The 25,277-nt window shown below is 44.8% G+C and overlaps 2 protein-coding genes across 5 annotated transcripts in view; one reads left to right on the forward strand and one right to left on the reverse strand.

The window, feature by feature from the left end:
• tnmd (tenomodulin) overlaps positions 1-5,767 on the forward strand; it is a 73,289-nt gene extending 67,522 nt beyond the window's left edge. For all 3 annotated transcript variants that reach the window (XM_088597480.1, XM_088597478.1, XM_088597479.1), the window contains exon 7: positions 4,557-5,767. In XM_088597480.1, coding sequence (XP_088453606.1) covers positions 4,557-4,766 — 210 coding nt within the window. In that variant the 3' untranslated portion in view covers positions 4,767-5,767. The remainder of the gene's footprint in view (positions 1-4,556) is intronic.
• A 6,284-nt stretch (positions 5,768-12,051) lies between these two features.
• The window catches only part of elf1 (E74-like ETS transcription factor 1), a 40,463-nt gene continuing 27,237 nt past the window's right edge, over positions 12,052-25,277 (reverse strand). For both annotated transcript variants that reach the window (XM_088597474.1, XM_088597475.1), the window contains exons 3-9: positions 20,070-20,241; positions 19,631-19,738; positions 18,285-18,449; positions 17,859-17,942; positions 17,294-17,486; positions 16,515-16,880; positions 12,052-16,111 (exon numbers count right to left, since the gene is read on the reverse strand). In XM_088597474.1, the coding sequence (XP_088453600.1) occupies positions 15,238-16,111; positions 16,515-16,880; positions 17,294-17,486; positions 17,859-17,942; positions 18,285-18,449; positions 19,631-19,738; positions 20,070-20,241 (1,962 nt within the window). In that variant the 3' untranslated portion in view covers positions 12,052-15,237. The remainder of the gene's footprint in view (positions 16,112-16,514; positions 16,881-17,293; positions 17,487-17,858; positions 17,943-18,284; positions 18,450-19,630; positions 19,739-20,069; positions 20,242-25,277) is intronic.

The following is a 25,277-nucleotide window of genomic DNA, read 5'->3' on the forward strand; positions in this document are numbered from 1 at the left end:
TGTTTTTGTCTCCTGGCTATGGTACTGTACCTGCACTCTGAGATATACTTAGAATTTTACAGGATTAAAATACACCTTCTGTGTTAGATGCCCTAGACTTTTTGTTAGGTTTAAAGTGCAAAGACACAACGAAACAATAAGAAGTGAAATGGAAATGTATGATTACAATGGAAAGAAGGAGATCCCCTTTCACAAAAGTGAGTACTTTATGATGCATATCGTGCATGCTTGGTGTAGAGCAGGCAGATTTTGTGTTGGACACTTCAGCAAGTGTCTTGTGAAGGCTGGTGAGAAGGCAGGTATCATTGACCTTTCCTAAAAGCTCTAAGTTCTTGCCTTCATCTCACAATGCCATTGCAGGCTGGCCATGGGGAAGCATTAATATTTCGCAGCAGTCTTCCCCGCTGTGCACTTTTCATAAATAATCATTAAAACTCTGGTGACAGAGGTTGCGGGAAATATAAGGCTGACCTTTCGCCACAGCTGCCATGCTTAAGCGTCGAGCTGTGGAGCATTCCTGGACATCTTTCAAACTGAATAGCTCTCATCCCGGAGCATTAGAGAAACTGCACCACGGACCTTGACCTACATTCCACAGATACGCTTCCTAGATGATTGGGCCCTGTTGGTCTGCTCAGCTGTCCAACTTGAAAATACAGCCCTAACCGGAGTTTTTAGAGGTAGCTGAGTAGCCTCAATGTGACCCTCACAGTTTAGCCCAGGCTAGATGGGCCTTCCAAATGGGAGCACTGCAGACTAGGATCCGGATTAAACCACTGTCTCTCCTGGGTAAACCGGAACCGAGGGCTAATTTTCCTCTTAGGTAAAAGCTAGCCAGATTCTAGATTCCTGCACAGCCCCTGGTGCTCATTGTATTGTACAAAGTGTGAGATGTTTGTTTGTTTTCCGGGGCAGAATTTTATAGAAACAGCAGAATTTAAAAGTAAGCATTAATCATTTAAATGCATTCCACTTGTTATGTGCTGATGAATTCATTTTGAATGGTCCTGACAAAGTTTTCTACATGACAGGCTCATTCATATTAAATGTTTAAGATTATGCTCCAGGGACTGGCACATATTTTAATGTGTGACTGAAAACACAATGAATGCTGAAATAATTACTCCTATCATTAATTAATGTTGCTTGTTTATTACCAGTTGGACAAATTTCCCAAGGTACTGTGTTCTGTTGGCTACCACAAGCCATTATAAATGTAAATGCAAGAGTGATTCGATTTGAGTTGGTATTGAATTTTAAAGGGCAGCATACATTGATAATTTTCTGATGAAAGGAAGATTCAGTTGTTTTCTGGCATCATTTGAACCTACTTTCAGCTTTAAGCCTCCAACTTTCCCCCCAAAGCAGGCTGAATTATGAATAACTTGTTTTTCTGTAATACATATGCATGCCTTCATCTCTCTGATTAAATCATCCATTGTGGCAGAACGTTGTTTACATATGTTTTCAAAGTAGAATAACTGAGTACCAGATTGACATTAAAATACAAATACGTTAATCAATAACAGCTTAGCCACTCCCACTGAAAATATTTACCACGCTATCATAAATGATTAAATATATTAATTGTGCCCTTTTATATAAAAAGTAATATATAAATGCAATAAATCCTTGCTCATTTAGATGTGCCAGATGAAGTGCAGTGTGCATTAAGAAGTGCACTTTGGGTGGAGCTGTAGCATTGTGGCTCAGGATCTGTGCCTGTGGCTGGATGGTTGATGGTTCAAATCCCACAGCTGGCAGAGGAGTCCTACTCCGTTGGGCCCCTGAGCAAGGCCCTTAACCCCAACTGCTCTAGGGGTGCTGTACAATGGCTGACTCTGCACTCTGACCCCAAACTTCTCTCCCAGTCTGTGTGTCTGTGTCTCGTGGCGAGCAAGCTAGGGTATGAGAAAAGACAAATTCCTAATGCAAGAAATTGTATATGGCTAATAAAGTGATCTTATCTTATGTTACAGTCAGAACTGTGTTTTTGATCGCCTCCTGCTGGAGGTAGACTGTAGTGCAGATTTTCTCGTGCAGCCCTGGGCTACTGTTTCTGGATGCAAGCCTGCCTTTCAATCCTACTTAAATCACAGAGCTTTGTGTGAATGTGCACAGTGATCCAGAGAAGAGCAGATAATTCTACCCAATGTACACTGGGTTCTGGTTTCATTTAACCCTCATAAAATTCTAGGCCCTTCCCGTAAGAGCAAAACAAAGGATTCTCGTTGCACAATAATTATTCTGCTAATTGCTTTAGGATTGTCCATTTCACTTAAAGTCAATGTCAAAGACAGCCTGCTGGGGAGGAAGACAAAGCTCAGCCTGTTGCTGGAGATGAAGAAATAGTGGGGCCTGGGGATGGAGCAGGAGGGGGAGGCAGGGAAGGGGGTCCTGCCAGCAATAACAAATATTGTGCAATTATCCTCTCATCCAGCGGTGCCAGGACCACTTTAATTGAAAGCAGCGCCCCCAGACAAAACTGCAGATGGCACCCTGGGATCAGACAGGAAAGCTGGGAGTGCCGAGATGTGTTCCTAGCGTCATAGAAAGAAAGGTCAAGGGCGTTCTGTGTCGTGTTTGATGCCTCGGTAACCCAGATCAAGAGCATTACCATCATGCTGTTACTTGCTCCAGCTTCTCATAAAAAAGCAATTTTGATTCAGGTGTCAGTGTTAAGGTTAAACGTCGCCGTTATTCTCTCGACCACCTTGCTCATGCCCCCTCACCCAACCCCACCCCCCCGAAGCATCGTGTTTGTTCTTCTCCTTCAGCACAGCGGCAGAGCCGCTGCCTCGGGGACAGGCCAGTGTGTCCCTGCAGCTGCGAATCAAGGCTTGGCCGTCCGCATGAATACTGACACTGACCTGCCGAGTTCCTCCTAACCTCTGTATGTGGAAGTATGGCATCTTGGTTAGGATTGCACAGCTGGCTGTGCGCCTTGTAGGTTAGATCACAGACTTTACCTCCCTGCCTCCTCCTGCAGCACAGGAAACACTGAAGAAATGCCACCAGAGCTTCTGTCCCAACGTCTGCTCTGGTATCCCAACAATATCATCATCCCAGTGTCTCAGGTTCATGTGAATCTCCACCTGCTAATTCAGAGAGTGTGTGGCTGTGTGTGAGGGGCTACTGAGGACATGCCGTGGACAATGGGTGCTGTCTGTCAAGATCTGAATTGTTTTGGAGACAAGAGTCAATGCAGCTCTAGTGATAATCAGTTTGCCCCTTCGAGCCCGGTGCCCCCAGTTCTGGTTTTCCGTGCTCCGCTGTAGAGAGCTCCAGGTGACTCATCCCGTAAAGACGCTTGGTCAGACAGAACCTGAGGCCTGAGCCATTGAAGATGCTCTTCACTTCATGCATTTATCGCTCACATGAGTGAGAGATGCGCGTCTCCCCTGTGTTGTGCACAGGATCCTCTTGGGCGCTGTAGAAAACCCAGCGCATGATAGCCAAAGGACGCACAGAAGCTGTACAGGAAAGAACAGGCTCTGGCCCTCATTCTCCCTGTGTGATGCAGTGATTATAGTGGTTAAGCAGATGTGGTTAACAAACAGTTCATCCATATCTATATAAGAAAAATTAAATGTTTTCATTTACATTCTTTCATGGACCCTATCATGTAACAAAAAAAAAGCCAACTACAGAAGAAGAGCAGGGCATCTTTAGCGATCAGCCTACAAAAGAGTGTTTCTGCATTCAATTAATCATGTTATTATACAGTTACGATCACTTTTGTTATGATACGGTATGATGCAGTTGCACTGCAGGTGAGATGCAGTGGTCATGTGGGCTCTAGACTTGCAGTGAAGAGGTTAGTAGGAATGCAGCCCAGAGAAGCATGCCTGACCACTGACATGCATTTCTATTCATGAGGGAAAGGAAAAACAAGTGAACAAACACTTCTACTGAAGATTGTCAGGGAGCACTAAAGATGTGAAAGCAATACAAAATGTGGGCCAAGATACAGGAAGCAAAGTAAATCTGACAGTAGATTCATTTTAGGATTCCAGAAGAGACTGGTTCAGACAGCATGTAAAAGGTGTCTAAATACTGTATAACATACTGTACCAGCAAATAAAAGGTACCATTTTTAATATACCTACAGAACTACATGAGCTTAAGACAGCTGTTGTTCAAACACAGCATACTGTACATTGTGAACAACAAACACAAATTAAGCAAATTTGGGAAGCTGAGCATTTTTTTCAGAAACTCTGATATCTAGCAGCTGTCAGGGAAGGCTTTGTCCTGATCCATCAAGAGAGCTGAAGAGAAAAGGATCAGAGTGCTAAGTGGCTTCAGTGCAGTGTGTTATGGCCATGTGCTCTCTCCCGCTGTGTGAAGTCCAGCTGCTGAAAGACACGCTGTATTTCTGCGCAATTCGTACTCATACCCCCTCTGCTGATTAACACTTCATTCAGAAACAGTCGAGTCAGTTCCGTCCTGCCCTCAGTTGAGACATTGAGCTTTCTTATAGCATGACGGGGTAACGTTAACCCACCTCCTTACACCTGTTCTCTGAGCTGCCCTGTGTCTGCTGTTCCTCACAGAGGGAGAACGGAATCGAGCTGGACGACAGGCTGGACGAGACGGGGGTCTGCTGCCAGCACTGTCGCCGTGGTTACCGTTTCTGCCAGCGTTACTATCAGCCCCTGGGCGGCTACATGCCCCACCCCTACTACTACCACGGGGGCGTCGTGATCTGCAGGATTGTGATGCCATGCAACTGGTGGATTGCTCGCATGCTTGGAAGGGTCTGAACAGGGCCCTCCTGCGTGAAGCTCATCTACACTCTGGACTGGACAGGATTGTCCCAGACCATCAACAACGTGAACTATTGTTTTGATTACTCGTGCCTAGAATTTCAGGGTTCACCTGCTTTTATAAGGAGGAGGTATGTTTGAAGTTAGACTAGGCGTTTTGTAGCATTTTGTAACTTATGTTTACAGGTTATGTTAAAACATATTCCTATTCTAATTTAACCATTTCTTATCATGTATTTTTTTTTTCCTTATTTAACTTTCACAAAAGAATTTCAAGTCATTGCATTACAAAATTACAGTCTTTGGAATTTAATAATAATCATTCAAGATTCCTGGCTCTGCAACTGGTGTTTTTATGCCAAGAGCCTTTCTTTCTCGTACAATAGGATGTTCAGTGTCCTCCATCTGGGCCCTGACAATTAGACTAGGTGTTTCCACTGCCTAATCACTTTCATTATTGTCTGTCCCTTTTTATTTTCCTGTATCTCTAGTACACATGTCTTTGTATTGGCTTGACTTCCTATTTTATTTTTTTTCACGGCACTGCTTCTCCTTAAAATCGTTTTTTGTTTTACATGTCCGCTTTCCTTTCTGAGCCTGTAACCTGAGATATCACCATTATAACACACAAGGAACAGGGAAGTCTGCTTTTTTATGTGAATATACCTCTGAGTGAAATTCAGCCTTTTCACCCTAATAATTACTGAGTAAGTCGGCATTTTTTATATATTAACACTATTAACTTGCTTGTTCGGTATGAGAGCTCTTCAGGCCACTCAATTACCCCTTGTGGTGTTGCAGGGACTTGACTGGCAGGCCCCCCTCTGTGATGTGATTCATCTCTGGGCCCTTCGCTCTTCTCTTATCCCTCCTTGTCAACTCAGAAAAAAAATAGCCTCGGTGAAATAAATTATGAAATGCGATAAACTGTACCTTTTTACAGTATTTTTAATGTGATACATTAGCATGCTCTAATAAATTACAGGTTTAATCATGCAGATCTGTGGTGTAAAAATCTATTTATTAAGTTTTTCTCTGTGATAAATTTCCAAGCTGTCACAGGCCTGCTCCTGGAGTTTCACGCCTCTGGTACAGGAGTAGATCTCTCTCTCTCTCTCACACATTACGAATGCCAGGAGGGCATCAGGCTCATCCTGCTCTGTGGCTGGTGGTCACTTTGAGACCCGACAGCTGGCTTGTGTAATTCTTCCTCCTCATTGCCGCCTCCCCCCTCCTTTCAAGAATTTCGGCAGCGCCCCCTAATGCACGTGCACTTGCTGGGGACAAAATCCCAGGAAATTCCCCGACAACAATGGAGACATCCCCCACCATACAAATGGAATTTTTAAATAAATCATTTCAATCAAAATAAATTTTGATTTATTTGAAATCTAAATGTGCTTGGGGGTGTATTTTCTCCCCATGAGGGGTTTCATTTGGGTGGTGTATGTAATTACAAATAAAATTAGAATAAGAATGTGAAATGACCCCCCCCCCCAAAAAAAGAAACAGGAATAGAAAAGCATGGGTGTGCGTTTAAAAACGAAGCCGTTCCTTTCATCTATAAAGAAAAGAAAGAAAAACACAGTTCAAAGACAATCTTGAATGGAAAGATTTTGAAAGTTATCCTTTTTCTTCTCTTTCTCTCAATCTCTAATATGAGGCTCTTTTCCAATATTTAAACACTATCATTTTTATGTACAGAATGCAGTGTGATTGTAAACAGAGCAGAGAGAAAGTTATTTATATACAATCTTTGAAATGTTAAAGCAAAACAGAAAAATGTCTGGCTTCACACCACAGAACCTGGGATGGTGATATTTTATAGTGTGACTTCACATAATATAGACATCTGGATTGTCCACCCTTCAGCTGTTCATCTGCAGGGCAGGATGTCCAAACGCAGTGAAACAGCTGCAGGTTTTTTGTGCATGTTTGGCAAATACATCGGTCTCACTGACGTCTGGAGAGCCCAGAAGACCCTTCTTTGGGTCAGTGTCACAGAGCGTCCACTTTAGAGCTGGTGCCAGTCAGGCAAGGTCCAAACAGACTGGTACTGCAAATGGACCTGTTGCTTGTTATTTCTGTGTGCAGGAGGTTGGGATGATGCACACCCTGCTATTGAGGTCAGGCCCAAGTCCTGGGTGGCGTGGAAGGATGTCATGAGTGAGGAGACAAGAGTCAGCTCTACCCAACTGCATCAGGTTGATTCAATACCCTAGACCCTGAACATAATCACACCCGTTTCATCTTATTTAAAAAAATAATGGAAATTAAAATTGGATTTTAAATCTTCACCGATTTAGCAGTAAAATACTGACTCACCAAAAAGATCAATACCAGCTAAGCGTTCACTTGACACATCAGTGCTTTGCATTATTGGCTTTGAAGACTGGAATTCATATTTTTAAAGCAATTAAATAATCATTTGAATATTCCTCAATGGCAATGCTGTGACTACAGGCCTAAGCCTGAGTCTCAGTGTTAGAGTCACTCTTAGCTATGAATTATACTCGTCTATGATTTTGAACAAACAAGAAGCTTTCTACTCCTAAAGAAATACTGTACGTCTGCTAGTTCTCTTAATTTTATTAATTCGTTGCTCTATGAATGCCAGCAACGTTTGAATGTGTAAAAGAGAAAACTGAAATAAATGAGTGGAAAAACTAGTATCTTGAAGTTGTGCATGGTGGACAATAGTGGATGCCCAGGTACAAGTACAGTATAGCTGGCTATTGTGTGCGCATGGTGCTCCAATAACAGCAACTGCCCATCTATCATTCCTTGTCAATCCAGCAAGGACTCCCTGATAAATAGGCGCTTTAGATTAGCTGCCTGAGTTCATTGCCAATAGAGCGTTCAAACAGCACATGGAATGTCTTTAACAAAAGCCTGATAGCTTGTTGTTAGAGCCAACCAGATGTTGATCGTAAAGACAAAATCGCAATACAGTTAGTGAGATGATGGAAATATCAAATGCTATTAGAGGGAACTGAAGATTGTCTTCTGCGCAGAACAAAGCAATCTGCTCAGCACAAAGGACAAAAGAGTTAGTTTAGCAAAAGGCATAATGAGAACTCTTTTTTTCTGCTTTGGCTTGTTCAGTGAGAATCTGGCTTGTGATGTGCTTTCACAGTTCAGCAGTTCTTATACTGTTCTGTCATTTTCTCATGACTGCTTGAGATACTCGTCCTGTTTTTGCGACGGTGAACACTTCTGTTTCTTTTTCATGCATCTTTAATGCATCAGACATATTACCCTTATATCCATAACACTTAAACAGATATCTTCAATGGAGAATTTTCTTAAGACTGCTTTGATCAAGATACATTTTAATAAAGTTCAGGAACTGATATCAGCTCTCCACAATAGTGTTTTAAATATTATAGTATATTTTATTTGCTCTGAATCCCAGGATACTAAATGCTCATTAATTTAAATAGCATACAAGTGCAGCATTAATTACACAAAAGAACTGGCAAAGAGTAGTGAATTTGGCAGGAATCTGAGCATTGCTTCAGGGACGATATAAAAGAATAATGGGCATGTGATAGAAATCAGGCTCAACTCTTCCTTACACAGTACTGACGGGGGCCCAGATTGGAGCCCATTGTTCTGGCTTTATATTCACATTGTCAGTCTGCACTCTTCTAATCCGTTCTGCAGCAGAAACTGACACCTTCCATGTCCAGAATTATTAGATTGCAGCCGATCAGGAAAAGTGTTTGGCAAATTTGTGAGAACAGAAACCCTGCAGTGGGATAACCAGGCTCCTACAAGTCTTTCCATCAAGCAAATCCACCTGTTGTCTTGTTTCAAACCATGAAATCTTGCATAAAGCTGACTGAACTTTGCTCAGCCTGTGCTGCGGACAGATTTTGTGAGCACACAAAGCCCTTCATAGACTCTGTGTGCACAAAGAAACAGGAAACATCTCATTTCTTATATGATACAAAAATCCTCAACATAATAATGTCTTGTTCTACTGGTATTATAATGTTACCCTCTGACTGTCATCAAGTTAGACTTGCTTTGGTCTCTTCCTGAATCCTGCTGTCTGTTGGAATTGCTACCAAAAAGCACGTTACAGGAATTTTTGTGGTAGGGGAGACATCCAGCACACATTCTGAGGTATTTCAGAATTCACAGGTATCCATCATCTACAGCTGTGTCCTCGCACCTGGGACTGTTTGTCACCACACTTCTGCCCTGTGTCATGTCAGGATTCTGCCAGGGCTTTTATTAATTAAATGGATGTTGTTTAATTGGGCCTATACCTCAAAATCACATAAGCAAATAAGGGAAGAGTTAATTAGGAGAAACAGACATGTCCATTTCTATTGCACCTCTCCTATTGGATGACTGAATTTGTCCTCTACAAAAATAAATATAATTTATTTATTGTATTTTTACAGGTCACAACATTCCTTAGGGGAGTCCAGTACATACAAAGAGCAGGCCCCTAGCTCCTGGTGTGCATGGTGAGCTCTGAGCCCGATTCATTTTTCATGTGTGGCGTCGGACTGGGGGAATTATGATGTTGTAGTGCCACCTTGTGGCTCTACTCGTGAACAACCATAAAGTTGGAAAAGACGATATTCTTTTTTGAGCATGAAAACGGTACTTGGCAAGTTTGCTTTGGATATATTTTTATGAATAATTGCACAAAGGAGTACGAACTTTACTAGCCCTAGTAATTACTAGCCTTTTTGTTGCAGGTTTTTTCTCCTAAACAAATTGTGAAACATATTGTATAATATAATCAGCTTGTGTTTTTAATGGGGACACAGAAAGCGGGTGACCTAGTGGTGCGGTGGGCAGCATTGTTACCTCACAGTGCTGGGCCCTGTGTCCCACTCTATTAACTTGTTTCTATGGTCTCCTCGTGTTTGCACGGGTTCCCTCTGCGTGCTCTGGTGTCTGGATTGATGGACACAGAAAGAATTCATTTCAGTCTCTTTGAATACTGTACAATTTCTGTACCTGTGCATAGCTCTTCTGGCTAGGAGTTAAGAAGTAAATGAAAATGCTACTTTTTAAATTAATTTATTAATGACTTCAGGGTGGTCTTAACTTTTGGTTATCCATTCTTTCACCACCCCAGTCATGCTGCTGTTTTTTTAATGGTCTCCAACTCCAGGAAAGCGAACTACCATTCGGGAGGTACACCGACAGACAAGCTAGTCTCACCCAGCTGTTTTATCACAATCATTACCAGATTTCACTACATCTCTTTCGTCTACATCTCACATTTTTGTTGCATTCATTCAATATGAGGACCACGCTCCAAATAACAAAGAGCAAAAGAGAAAATATGCTGCCTGCCTCACATTCGCCATAATTCATTTATGTGTGGACCAAGTTCCAAACTACAAAAAACAGAAATACCTGTATATTGTGCTCATCTCTCATTTTCGCACGTGCACAATTCAACAGGTGGACTGTGCTCCTTATGATGGAATAAAACAAAAACATCTAAAACAATCAAAAACAACAGAAGTAACAGAAAACTTCTATGCGTGTCTCTACGAATCTGTTTAAACTGGACAATAAACTCAGGCAGAAGGAAAGAAACTCCCAGCTGCTTCCTTTTCAAAATAACCATCTTTGCTGTGGATTTGCAGATCTGCTCAAAGAACACTTAAACTCAAACAATTCCTTTTACTGCAATCCCTCACATCAATGACTGGGCTCTAGCTAAATTGCAAAGATGCTCCACAAATATGGCATTTTCTTCAAGGTTTTTTCTTCAATGAGGTCCGCTTGCATGCTTGCATGTCTCCCAGCCTACTTATGCCTCCCAGGATGACATCACCCAGCACGCAGGTAGATGCCAGTTACCAAAAGGATCCCTGGTATGTCCCTACTGCCATGCCCAGGAGCTTCCATTCAGCCTCGTCCCCATCTACTTCTCATTCACAGTCTGGATCGGTCTTTCCTGCTTTTTGCTTGCTATCCCTGATGCTTATGTTGGTCCCTCGCTCTTGTGTTCCTCCATTTCCTTTTCATTAACTGACTATATTCTTTGTCTTGTGCTCTCTTCTACTTCTGTCCCCTGCATCAACCGTGAACCAGTTGCACAAACCTTAAGGCCGTCTTTCTCTTGGAGCCCCCGCTGCTCCCGATTCCATCTTGGCCCCAGTTGTGCCCGGCGTCCTACCTCCAGCTCAGTCAGCAGGCGTTCTGCATTTCCTCCTGCTGCTGTTCCTGGTGTCCAACCTGCCCAACAGCTTTGGTGCCTTCAGCCCCGGGTTCCTCCTTCTCGGCCCCTGCTCCAGTTCAATTGACGTCATACAGTTTTAAATGGCTGCCTTCTCTTTTTAACTTAATGTCTGAATTTCCATACTGTGCCTGTATGTTCCTACTTTCAGTATTTCCTAAAACCATTTTTAAGGCTGAAGAGACCCTAAAGGATCTAACCTAGTAACATTTCCCTGCCAATTTTATTTTGCCTGTTGACTTAATGTATCCGATTAGTTCTTCTCAACACCCAATCACATTCACAGCACACTGCTATTATTTTATTTTCCTCATCAACCTTGAATTACTTGGAAATGGAAATGATGCGAGCCACACTGAGGCAGAGAGGTGGGTAGGTGGTTGCAAAGATAAATAGATGCTGTGGCTTTGTTTTTACTCACAATAAATGTGGACTTTCCTGTTTTTTACTTTTCTTTCTGAAATGTAGTCTATGTGCAGACACAAATCACACCATTACTTTGTTGGGCTGTAGTATAAATATTCCCTAAAAGGCTTCTTGAAAAAGCTTCTCATTCAGTTCAAGACACCTTTTAGAATCCTCGGGTCCCAGGTCGCAAACGCTTGTTTACATTTTCTCTTTTCAGCTTTTGTTGGTGACATCTTGCGAACAACACACACATGTTGAGGTGTAGTAGATCTGCCCTCTTCTCGAACAGGCTTTTAAACTCGCAGAGAGTGAGCAAATGCCTGGAAAAACAAGTTTCATTTTTGTAGAAATTGCAATTGACCAGGTTTTGTGGGAAAATGCATTTCTGAACTTCTTGAAAATCATATAATATAGACTTCTTAGCATTTTCATTTCTTACATTTTCTAATAAATTAGAATTCTATGAATGTGGTACAGCCTGGGCCAGATCTGGAAAAGAAATCCATCTTTCCATCTGCTTTGCAAGTTTCAAGAGATCACCATAATTGGGTTTAACAGTGCACATTCCACCTTACCCTCATTAAACAACAAAAACCTAAACGGTTGGTCCTATTTAAGTGACAATTTATAAAGAAAACTGCAAAGCACAAGTAATGTTTTTTTGCTTGTCGTAAAGCAAAATAAGTTTTATTTCTGTTTTAAGAAAAAAAACACTACACTACTTTCTATGGTTGAATACAAAGCCTGACCAAAAGGAACAGGAAGAAAACAACTGACACCCTCCCCGACTACAGGAGGAAAGGAAGGCAATGGACAAGGGCTGTGCATGGGGTGCACAGGGTGGTGCTGTCATCAGCACAACGCAAGCATACAGACTAACACCTGGACACATCTGTCAGGAAAGGGGAGTCAACTGCTGTAACAAGTACTAACCATCTACAGTTCAGAGTGCTTGATTTTAAATGCAAGTTCCCTTTTTGAGATTATGCTCCAAAAAAAAAAAATCCTCAGATATACCTAGGCTTTTTTAGCTACAGGCTTAAATGCAGATAAACACAAGACTGTGACCTTGCTGATTGTCAAGCCTGCAAGGAAGACTGAACTTAACACCGGGGCTAGACAGAGGGTTAAAAACCTCTCACTTGAAATAAACTTTTCATCTTTATGTCCACTCACAGAGAGCCAGACTGCCAAAGTTACAAATCTGGGGGAATGTTTTATGGATTAAGGTGGGTGGAGCAGACTAAGGTGGCCGCACAAGGATTTGTAACAGAAGCTCTTTATTATTCCTGGTGCCCAGTACAGAACAGCTTGACCTCAAAACACCTTTTGTCTCTCAGTAGTGAGATTTAAAACTTTGGACTTCTAGCAACTTTTGTACAGAGGTATGCTGATATAAGGCCAGGTAAATTCATCTGTTAAGGGTCAGCGCTGTCAGGGTGTACAGTCTTGAGCCAAGTACTTAGCACTAGTTTAAAACGGAGCTTAAGAGAATTCATAGTGCTTGGACTGAGGGCCCTTACCCATTGAAACTCACAATCTTAGACCTTCAGTCCTTCATAATAATCACACTAGATCACCAACCCAGGGCTCACAGCTGCCCCCTACTGATCTTTCAGGAGGAAGACAGAAAATGGGTTCCATTCAGCTCATAAAACCTAAAAGCCACTCTTAGTTAACATTTTGGAATAATTTATTTTATTTAACCAGCTGACAACAAAATGTCATTTATCTTGACATCTTGGAGAGTACCCATTTATACTGCAGGGCAGTGACTGGAGCAATGTGTGGGATTAGAAGCCCCCAGTCAGGCCAGAGCCCTAACCAGCACACCCATGTTACTGCATGAGGAGGAGCATGTTTTCCAACACAGATGTATAAAAATATATAAAACAGATACAGAACTCCTACACTGTTGTTAAGAGTTACACCTGGAAGTTGATTCAAGTATTCAAAAATCTCAAAGGCACGACCAAAGCCACCCAGTGGATGTCTTCAGAATGAACAGTGAAACAGGAGTCCAGAGGTCACAAGTGGAAACTACAGGGAAGTGCATTTAAAATCAAGATCAGAAGGCACTTTACACAGAAATGTAGACAAGTTACCCAGCTATATTGCTGAAGGCAATAACTGGGTTTCTTTCGATAGAGAGCTAAATGATATCTTTATATAAATTAGCTATTAAAATAAGCAAATAACCAATTGGTCTCCAGCAGTAACCTTACGGTGGTGTCCTAATTTTGTGCATGCATGCAGTTGATGCAGAGGACACTAGCCAGTGAATATCCAACAGGGGCCAGCTGGAGGGGAGTGTCAGCTATAAGAATAGAAACCAAAAGAACACAAAAGACAAAAATATCAACACACCACAAAGAATATTTACACTTCAATAACAGGGCATCGTTACCAAGAAAAGTTATCACTTCACATTGTGTTTTTTTGGGGTTTTCCTGTTTCAGTTTAAAAAGTAAGAAAATATAAAAAAATCTGCTGCTCACAGCATGTACGGAATGTTAAGAAAACATTTTTTGGTAATTCTTTTTGAGTTTATAAAAATTAATATTCATCTACCATCATTCAGCTTCCTTATAATATATCATAGATGGATTTCCCCCCTCTCATGTTTATATATAATAAAAAAACGTGCCTCAAGATATATATTTTTGTAATACACAATTTGGAATTTACTAAAAAATAAATAAATTTGTGGCCTAACAATCCATCTCACTAGTATATTTTAATATATATATTTCTCACTTTTTTATTAACATTTCTTAAAGCTTTGAGAAACCGACTCTGTCTTCACTTTGGCAGCACACATTAAATCAGTCTTTTTTTTCGCAAGAATCTTTTCTGAGCTGCACCGTCATCAGAGTTTATAGCTATATACAAACATGGCTGTAATTCGTCCGTGAAGACAGGAAATGCCCATTTCCATGGCAACCACACATGCTTTAAGGCCACAGCTCTCTATATCTAAGAACCACAAAGACACCGGGACACTTCACTGACCCTGCTCCACCGCTAAGAGTGAACGCTCAGGGTTACTAAGACTAGTCAGTATCCCAGTGTACTGTCATAACAGTACAGATCATTTGGTTATTGTTTTGCCTCAAGCACTGAAAAATGTTGTCCATACAAAAATACTATTGTTCATTATAAACATTAGAACTGTCTCTAGGGCAATTATTAGTTCAGGAACAACAGTCTTTATGTTTTGAATGGGAATGATTTCTTCTTTGAACTCAGGCCTGCCGATGAGTTCAACACAAAAGGCTGAACAGTGGAACAGCATTTTTTATATCAATTTCAGCATCTTTTTTGAGATTCCACAACTTCTCTTGTTTTGGTTTTGCTTTTATCATTCCTCGACATTGCACAGTACAGCACATCCATGGAGAGGGGACTTTCCTCCTGTTGCACAGCGTTACTGCAGAGTGTACTCCAAACTCTGTCTAATGGAGCCGTGGAGGTTAGATCAATGAATCTTTCATCTGGCATCTCTGAGCAGTCTGTTGAAGTCCTCAAATGGCTATTCTTGTGGCTTGGTATGGGAGAGTAACAATAACAGCTGCGCTGTGTGCTTTAGGGAGCCAACTCCAGGCCATCAAGATTCGCACCACAAAAAACAATCCCTTGATGTTCAAATTTAGGCACATTATTTGTAGGTAAACAGAATTCTGAAAGGTCCAAACATGACCAGCTTTTAAGAGCAATAAATTAAGAACCCTCTATTACACGAAGACAGCTGACCAGGTTATAAAAAAGAAGTCTTGTCGGAATTTTAACTTTTGATTATTTCCGTATTGCTTCACTGTCGAGGACTGCCTCTGTCCCTCCTTATGTGTCCTCGGGCTCTGTCTTGACCTGCACAGGGCTGTAGGGGGAGGGGGCGACCTGGATCGGCACAGGCTGGCACCCCGAAAGCTGCAGCTGGGGGACAAGGCGCTGGGCAAGGGAGGCCAGCTGCTTGGATGTGGGCTCGGCCTCCAGGGCCAACTCCCCATTGACCTCCAGCTCTTCCACGGGGGTCAGGCCAACTGTGGGGCTGCTCTGGTCCCCGGCCTCCATCTGCCCCGCGGGTCCATGGGCCTGGGTCTCAAAGCCCTGGCCGGGCTCCTGCGCACCACTGCTAATGATGACGGTTCGGTAGCTGAGTTCGGCTCCGCCCCCATCCAGCGCCAGGGCCTTCCCCTCCGAGCTGGCAGAGGGGTCGCCGTTCACCAGCGACTGCAGGTACTGGGGGTCCAGGATCTCCTCCTTGACCTGGATGCCATTGAGGTCGCCGGGCTTGAGCACAGTGGCGATGACGGTGCCAGGCTGCTGGGCCACCACCGGCTGGCCCCCTGCATTGACGGTGACCAGCCGGGTGATGCCGTTCAGGGAGCTGGACTGGGCAGTAGTGTTGATCAGCCCACCGGAGGAAGAGCCCAGGCTGGTGACCAGCAGCTGTGGGGGCTGGGGGCTGTCGGACAGGCTGCAGGCTGCAGAGCTCAAAGCTGTGGCCTGGAAGGTCACCATATCTTTGAGCCCGGGTGTGGAGGAGGGCACCGTGTGCAGGATCACCCTCTGCGGGGACGAATGGGCGGCATCTCCATTGGCCAGCACAGTGGTCAGTGGCACAGTCTGCAGGGTGACCGTGCCCCCTCCCTGGGCCCCTGAGGTCATCATCACAGGAACTGTGGCCTGTACAGAGGCTGGCACATTGATGGTTCTGCAGAGACAGGGGGAGGGGAATGAGAACTTCAGCAGATGCACCTGTTGATAGGATTGTTGACACTGTTTGGAACTGATCCATTTACAAATCAGCGCTTTGGCTGGTATCCCAGGTTAGTTAAGCCACAATGCTCATCCAGACATTTGCAGAATGATGGGCGAGTGCTCTGCTTCGTTTACCCATGCACTACAACGAAAGTGTGTGCCTAAACTGTAAAGGCACAAAGAAGATAATGAACAACCGATGCAGTTGGTGTTTTTTTTTCTGTAAAATGTCTTATCTGTGCAGGAGTGCCAGGGCTATGACCACAATGGAAAGGAATAAAAATAAAAAAGCTGATGAAACACCTCATGTTAAGCCCCAGCTGTTCCTGAGCAGACTGCAGGGTGCACATGCTTACCGGACAGCGTGAGATGGGGCTGGCACAGCTGCTCCCTGGTTGGGCTGGAGCACGTGCACCGTCTGGAGGAGCTGTTCCTGCTGCCGGCCGTTCGCCCCCTGGTACAGCACCCCCGCGTTCTGCTCCCTCTTCACGGGCCGCACCAGCACCGGCTGCCCGGCGCCCCTGCCCTGGCCGGCCCGGGACGTCCCGCGGGAGAGGGCCCTGCCGTGGGAGCTGGAGTGGTTGGTGCCGTGGCCGGGGCTGGAGCCGGAGCCCTGGTTGTCCTCGTCGTCGATCACGATCAGGTCCTTGGGCATCTCCTTGAACTGGTACACCAGCCGCTGCCCTTCCACCTTGGCAAGGATGCCACGCTGGTAGTAATATCTGGGGAGGTAAAGAGATCAAGGAGGTAAGGAGCTGGAGGGGGCCGGAGGAGGCCAACGGCAAACTCACAGCCACCTCCAGTCTTCATGAAGAATGACGGTTGACAGAAAGGTAAGATCTCATCTGCAAACTGCTGTTCTTTTTGGCTTTTTAATTTATGCTAGAGTACCTTTCAGAACGGATTATGGAAATATGACATGACGTCCTACTTATCCGTGGAATTACTCGGTTGGTAACTTGTGTTGCTCTACATCCATATGTAAGTACAGAAAAAGCTTCTGCATGTTGCACTTCTCCACATTGCCATGGGTTCCTGTATTTGAAGGACAGAGCCAACAACCCAGAACCCGACTTTTTCAGAGGAGAATGAGGGCAATGAGCTCTGCTAAAAACAGCCCCCAGTCTGCCCTCACCTCAGCGCCCTGCCCATGGTCTCGTAGTTCATGTCAGGCTTGTTCTTGTGTTTGCCCCAAAGCTTGGACACAGCCTTGGAGTCCACCAGCTTAAAGATGCCCTTCTCCCTCTGAGTCCACTTGATGTATTTGGGACAGGTGTTCTTGTCCTGCAGGAGGGCCAGGAGGAACTCCCACAGGTAGATCGTGTTCCCTGTTTAGACAATGGAGGCGGTATACAAAATGAGCCGAAATCAGGAAGGTCAAGCTAAAGGTGCACCCCGTGTGTGCCAGCTGGAACTGTAGCACCCTGAAATTTGGACTATTGCTGTATAACCATAAAGTCATTTTTTTAACCAAATGCATCAAAGTCTAAGTAAGGACTGTTGAAGATCACAATTGAAGCATATTCTCTAATCCATCTTCCTGGACACAAAATCCTTGAGTGAAATATCGCACGATGGGAACACCTCAACAGTTAAATCGCCCAAAGCCAGCCTTCCCAGCTGCTCAGGAAACATCCCCCCAGAGAGAACGTAACAATTATTGTGAGCAGCAGTCCCTCTGCCCCTCCCTCTTCACCTACCTTTCCCATCCTTGCTCTTCTTCCTCAGAGGAAGGCTTGGCGTGGTCACGGGGGAACAGGGACGCACCACCCTGGGTTTGCGGACTGGGGGGAGGAGACGAGAGGACCAGACTCCAGTTAAATTAGCAGTGGCTACAGTCCACACTGCCAAACTGAATGTTCAAAGCAAATGCCTGCTGCCAGGCTACTTTTTCAGAGGTTTAGTGAAAGCCTGGCAGTGTGGAGTGCAGTGAGCAGTTTGGACGTGCAGTGAATAGACACTGAAGTCTCCAGATGCTACTGTAATTACTGGCACTTTGCTCCTGACTGCCTGTGCTTCCAGTAACACGTCTGGTCTGATGTCAGGCTCACTGGCCTGGGCCTGTCACTAACAAGTGCAGAAGCATGTCTATGGTGTCAGGAAGCAGAGGAGAGCTGTCAATGTACCCTTGTTTTTCCTCGGGGGCTTGGTGGGGTTCTTCTGTGGGATCTCGTCCATCGACTCCTCCTCGTCCAGCGATATGTCCACCCCGTTTCCATGGGCATGGAGCTGGTCCGGTCGCAGAGAGATGTACGTGAGATCGGAGTCCAGCAAGGTACCGTAGCCATGAACTGGGCAGGACCAGGACAAGAGAAGCAGAGTTTCACTCCCAGCTCGTCAGACCTGAGCTCAGACAGCCAAGACCCAACAACAGCAGACAGCTGGCTAGAACAATCAGACGTGCTCCCGTAACAGGCACAGCAGGCAGAGGCTCGCGCAGGGATAAAAGCTAAAGAGGATGTTGGATTTAAAAAGACTGCTGTTAAGACTAAAACACTTGCATTGCATTATACAGGACATCCTGTATAATGCCGGCAGCCGGCAGCCAGCAGCAGAATCGTTCTCCCTTGGGCCCCTGAGCAAGGCCCTTAACCCCAGCTGCTCCAGGGGGCTGACCCTGCGCTCTGACCCCAAACTTCTCTCTCCCTGTCTGTGTGCCTGTGTGGCTCATGGAGAGCAAGCTGGGGTATGCGAAAAGACAAATTCCTAATACAAGAAATTGTATATAATAATTCATAATTAATAATAATTGCTTACACTTATATAGCGCTTTTCTGGACATTCCACTCAAAGCGCTTTACAGGTAATGGGGATCCCCTCCACCACCACCAATGTGCAGCCCCACCTGGATGATGCGACGGCAGCCATAGTGCACCAGTACGCTCACCATACATCAGCTATCAGTGGGGAGGAGAGCAGTATAATGAAGCCAATTCATAGATGGGGATTATTAGGAGGCCATGATTGGTAAGGGCCAATGGGAAATTTGGCCAGGACGCTGGGGTTACACCCCTACTCTTTTCGAGAAACGCCCTGGGAATTTTAATAACCACAGAGTGAGGACCTCAGTTTTATGTCTCATCCGAAGGACGGCGCCTGTTTACAGTATAGTGTCCCTATCACTATACTGGGGCATTAGGACCCACATGGCCCCGCTAACACCTCTTCCAGCAGCAACCTTAGTTTTTCCCAGGAGGTCTCCTATCCAAGTACTGACCAGGCTCACACCTGCTTAGTTTCAGTGGGTTGCCAGTTGCGAGTTGCAGAGTGATATGGCTGCTGGCTAATAAGTGATCTTATTGCTTTTTCCAGTGCACTGATGCAAATCAGCACCTGGATATAATAGGTGTGGGAGCCTGGATGTTGTCCCTTGAATGTACCTGCTCTTCATGTCAGCATCCAACAATTCGAAAGCAATGCCCTGCAGTGCACTGCCCTTCCCCATGCCCTCCCCTGAGTAAAGGGCCCTTACTCATGCGCTTCTCGTCCAGGATGTTATTGGGTGACTCCATGTTCAGAAGAGCCTCTGCAGCCTCAATCGTCTCCATGTTCTCTTCTGTGTCCTGGCCAGCGGCTTCCACTGCACAGGAGAAAAATATTAACGCTGCAGATCTCAGCAAAGAAGATGACGGAAATCAAACAAGATTCTGCCTCACTAATAAGCGTGCACAGTAGGACAAAATAAACCTTGTTTAAAATCATCGTCAGCACGTTCGTAGGAGACATTTTGGTGTGTTCTGTGCATTGACCACATGGGGGCACTGTTTGCAACTTCATGCAGTTTCTCTGTTGCCCTTTGGAACCGAGTGAGCAGTGGTGGTGTATGACCTCACTTTACTGTACAAAACAGCTGCTCATTACCCGCGCTTCATCTCTCGCTCCTTCTCTGTCTGACAGGGGCTCTCTCCTACCTGCGAGTCCGAGGTCCCTGCCCATGATCTGCTCCTCTACCACGTCCAGCGACGTGTCGGCCATGATCCCATTGGGCACCTCATCGGACTCCAGCCCAGAATACACCTGCATGAGGTCGGCAGCTGGGACCTGCTCCACAATCACCGCAGGAAACACAGAGGGGTCGTCCAGCTGCAGAGAGAGGGAGACAGCAGCGGTGAGGCTGTGCTGGATCAGTCCAGTAGCATGCAGCACCACCCTGAGGCAGAAAGGCAGGGCACTGAGGCTGTGCTGGATCAGTCCCTTAGCTTACAGCACCACCCCGAGGCAGGGAGAGAGGCAGGGCACTGAGGCTGTGCTGGATCAGTCCCTTAGCTTACAGCACCACTCTGAGGGAGAGAGGCAGAGCTTACAGCACCACCCTGAGGCAGAGAGACAGGACACTGTCTCTAGCTTACAGCACCACCCCGAGGGAGAGAGAGACAGGGCAATGAGGCTGTCCTGGATCAGTCCAGTAGCATACAGCACCATCCTGAGGGAGCAGTAGGAAGCAGAACACCACCCTAACCATCTACCACGTGTTTAAATACACTTCCCACTTCACGAGGTTTTAGCAACGGTGAAGCATGAACAGATATCTCTCGCACTTCTGGGGGTACATTTCTAAAAGCTTGTGCAATATCCTGACCTCTGTCACACTGAGCACTACTGAAAGAGGTGTGTCTGGGCCACTGGGGGAGGCAAACCTTGTGTGTAACTCTGAACCCAGTCTTGTGACACTCCTAGGCAGGTCGAGCGTGTTTTATAGTGATGTCACTCGTTAAAAATTAGTACTGCTTAGAAACACGGGACAAACTTGACAACAAGAACCGTCAGCAGTGCTTAGTCATGAGTGAGCGTGTCATTTTACACCGACACACCCATCACTCAGCACTGCTCTGGCCTTCAAAAGCTTGTGCTTATAAATATTCACATAGTTTGTTGTAAGACTCGTTGTAAAATATAGGCTCCGATTCCTTCAGGCACCTTATTCAAAACGTCTCGGCTGCTCTGGACCTGCCTGTGTTCAGTCTCTTATTTCTCGATAGACTCCTCCAGGACATTCTTTCTCTCTGTATCCCTATTTGTGAGCACACACACTGTGTGGGATTTAACTTTTCAGAGAAATTAGAACTGCTCAGTCCCTGAAAGTGTTACAGCGCCTGTGATCTATTTATGTTAGACATCAGTTTTACACAGTATTGCACTGATGTTAACTCACAAACTGGCAGTGCTACTTTCTAACTGTACTCCCTACACATGTGGACTACACACCAACAGGGCGTTCCACTACTGCTCTGAACCCCAGCTACAGTATCTGTATGCATTTTAATTCTTACAGTTCAGTTTGTTCTCTTGGCAATTGCATCACTGGTTCTTGCCTCATTTATTAATCTTTTTATTCAAGCTTATTGTACCTAAAAAACGCTTCCTTGTACTGATACTTAATGTAAGTCATTAATACTATAAGAGCAACTGCTATGCAAAAAGTTAATAATGATGGTAACCTTTGAGATTCCTTATGGCCAGGTCACTCTCACCAAGTGCATCGTTAACAGCTGAAACCTCTCGGAGCCATAGTGTATTAAGCTCACATAGTTATGTCTCTTTCGGTCACTGATCTGAAGAGCCATGCTGGCTGGGGAACCTGTTTCTGACTCAATGTCTGGTGGCCCTGCAGCTTGTATCCAAATGATGCCAAATGGGCTTGCAGGTGAGCACCCTCTCACCCTCTTACCCAAGAGACACAGGCACTAGAACTGAATAACAGGTAGATAAAATCTACCACTGGCATCAAAAGAGATTATAGGTCATTATTGACAATATTTGTTTTATTTCTAGGCATTATAAAACAATGCATAAGGTGAAAGTGTCTTTTGTTCCACATCAATGGAAACAATTTGATGCAGCTCATTCTTTTCATACCTTCCATTTGTAAGATTGTGGAGTTCTAAGCAGTGTCACTTAAAAACTGTACCACAGTACAGTTTGTGAGGTTAAAAGAGGTAAGCAAAATAAATGATCTAACTTTTTAATTTTTCATCTGCAGACACAGATTCCATTTATACTCTAAGTCTGCCCCATTATCTTTGCTTTCTTAGCAGAGTGGCACCTTTTCACACTCCAGAGTAACGCCTCACTTCACACAGAAATCTGGAAAATATTCACATGGCTTGCAGACAGGTTTCTGTCAACCCGCGAGATTAGCTGTGTGCATCTGCAGAATACTTTTTAAATACATTATTCGCAGAGGCAAGCTGCAGGTTGTGTTTGAAAACATCCGTGAGAAGCACTGCAGTGCCCATTAGACTTGGCACAGACTCAACCCACAAACCAGGCCTGAATGAAGCCGCAGCAGGTGAGGGCAGCTGGGAGGGATTGGGAAGAGAAGAACACCAACAAGTGGCACTGCCAGCTAAACTGGTTCCCCAGCCCGGCAAATCTCGCACCTGCGGTGAAAGATACTCCAAGTGGGGAGAAAACGTCTCAAAGTGGGGTTACAGCATGTCTGGGGATTACCACACCACGGGAAGCACTCCTGTTGGCCCCCACGCCGCCCAACATCTCCACACCCAGGCAAGCCCTGCTCAGGCCCATTCAAACCCCAGCCTGCAGGGAAACCAGGAGGCACCAACAAACACCCAAAGATCCAGAACATCGCCTCTCATTCTGAGAGACTTCCAAAACTCTAGAACAGTTTACAGCAGAGCACACTGAATAACGCCATGCGTAGCCGCCATTCAACTGCTAACCCATGAAACGAAAAACGAATACTGCTGCTTACCAGTGCTGGAGCAGTTTTTTGCTACATGCTCTATGGTGTCCTTAGAGAAAAGAGAAACATCTGTTCACTGCAATGCTTATGTCTTACTGAGGAGCTGACCAATAAATGTACAATTTACAAACAAGGTCACTGCACTCAAGGAAAGAACGCAAGTCCACACAGAGACGTTTTGCTTTTATTGGCAATAATTCATGTTAGGGTTTCATGCTCATTCAAGGCAAATTAATAGAATCCTGCAATATTATGAAAAATAAATTTCAGAAACAGAAGAGATGTGTGGGAAAGATGAAAAGCCACAGCAAAAAATTCCTAAGTCAAACTTGTGTTACTGCACTTGATCAAGTACATAATGAGAGAGCAGATTGGACCTGAAACTTTCATAAAACTGCTATTGGTAAACTATTCAACAAGTAATTCTAACAAGCACTGTAATCATCCAGAGTGGCATCAACAGCAATTGCAAGCTCTGTCCAGGAGATGGCAATAGACATCATCAAATCAATGGTCTCGCTACTTCAGCCCAAGCACAAACTACACACACTGATCCTCTCATCTTGATATCCAAAGAAAATGTAACGAAACCTTAAGTCACCAAGATTTAAAATATCTTTTAAGTACAAATATCAAAAACACTCGCGCACAGAATTAACTCGGACTGGAAGTTGAGACACCAGGACACTGAGTGGATAACCCCTACACTTCACAGTACTGGACAAGACAATACTTAACATCCCTTATCTGGAAGACTCCCGGTGACGTTCATTACACTGTTCACACATTTCCTTTGAGAAATGTGTTTTTTTCTCCTGCAAAATATACATATAGCAGGAAAATGGTAACAATTAAGAGACTTGTAGGTCAAGAGGCTCAAGGGAATACATTTATTTTTTCTTTTAAATAAATTATCTTTCTTTAATTTTAACTTTAGAAGTTTAACTTTAGAGACTTCCCTCAGGAAAGTCAGATAAAATATCAAAAAGGGAAATATTTAAAAATCAAGGGTAATCCATCTGAAAATAAACCCAGCAGGCAGACAGCGGACGCTGCAGGCAATGTAGAAGACACACTCAGACGCAGCGAAGACCCTGCACCATCGAGCTCCAGATTAGATCCCAGCGAGAGCAATTTCGCCTTCGCCAGGGTTGCTGGGAGCGATCGGACGTGGAAGAGATGTAAATGAAGGGAGCTTGGGACAAGCCACTCAAGTCATAATGAGGGCGGCTCTGCTCACAGATCAGTCCCACAGCTCCTGGAGGCTGCATTTGCATATCTGAGTTCCCTGATAAGCAGAGGAAACTTTTTTTTAAAAAAAGGGTTCCTCCTACATTCTACCTTCTTCTGCTTTTCCAACGAACTGCCGGATTTGTCTTCTGCTATGAGGACTGAAGGCTTCAGCAAGAACGAAATCAGGGACTCCTCCGCGGACAGGGATGGGAAGCACGACCTGTGTCCGGGCCTGATGAACCCCTGGGGAGATCAGCCTCCAGGACCACAGGGGCGACCCCCTCCCATCGCCTCTGCTGTGCATGTGAGAGTCACGGACAGCTTGGCTTCGGAAAAAAAAAAGAACGAGAGGCACAAGCTGGTAATAACCACTTCCTCTTTGAGCCCTTTCAGCAAAACAATCTGCCTTCCCGGCCTTCCTCCACGCCACTCGGCGCTGTCTACAATCATCACAGCCCCTCCCACCACAGCGCCGATTATCGACTCCGCAAAACCCAACACACCAGAGATGAGAAGCAAGCAACAGCAGGCACGCAGCACCCAGTACTGTGCCTTTTTCAAAAGACTCATGCGAAGAAATAAATACTGACTCAATGGCCATACCCTGACCGAATTTCTCTTTCATGGCTTCAGACTTCAGGGAACAGTCTCTAATTAAATCAAGGTTTTCAGATACTTGTTGTACATGAATAAGGTCACAAACCACCACCAGCAATGCGGAACTGAAGCACTGCCTCCTGCTGGATGGCACTGTGACTGCAGCCAGGGCAACGTCGTGGTGTGTTTTGGTAAACATACACTGGCCAAGCCCCCCGAGGGCTCTCATCAGGGCCGACAGGTTTGTTGTTATCGGTCGCAAAGAGATGAACAAGACAGAGAGCAGCAGCGCAGCCTGCCTGGTGTGACTGGAGCGGATCCCATCCCTATCGTTTCTGTGGGTGATAGTGTCCCAGCGACTCCCATTCCACATGTGCTTGCTGTTCTCATCTCCACTCACATGAAAGTCCACAAGTGGTGAAAAGAAACCCTAAACAACAACTAGTCTGGTTCTTGCCTTGACAAAATGCGTCCTTTGGTATATAAAAAAGCCACTAGCATTGTAGAGAACACACTTTCTGTAGTTTTGCACACACACACACACACACTTGGAGTGCCTGCAGGGATCCATCGTTTCGTTGAT

The sequence above is a fragment of the Lepisosteus platostomus genome, chromosome 10, assembly GCF_059453375.1.
Source record: "Lepisosteus platostomus isolate fLepPlt1 chromosome 10, fLepPlt1.hap1, whole genome shotgun sequence".
Lineage (NCBI taxonomy): Eukaryota > Metazoa > Chordata > Actinopteri > Semionotiformes > Lepisosteidae > Lepisosteus > Lepisosteus platostomus.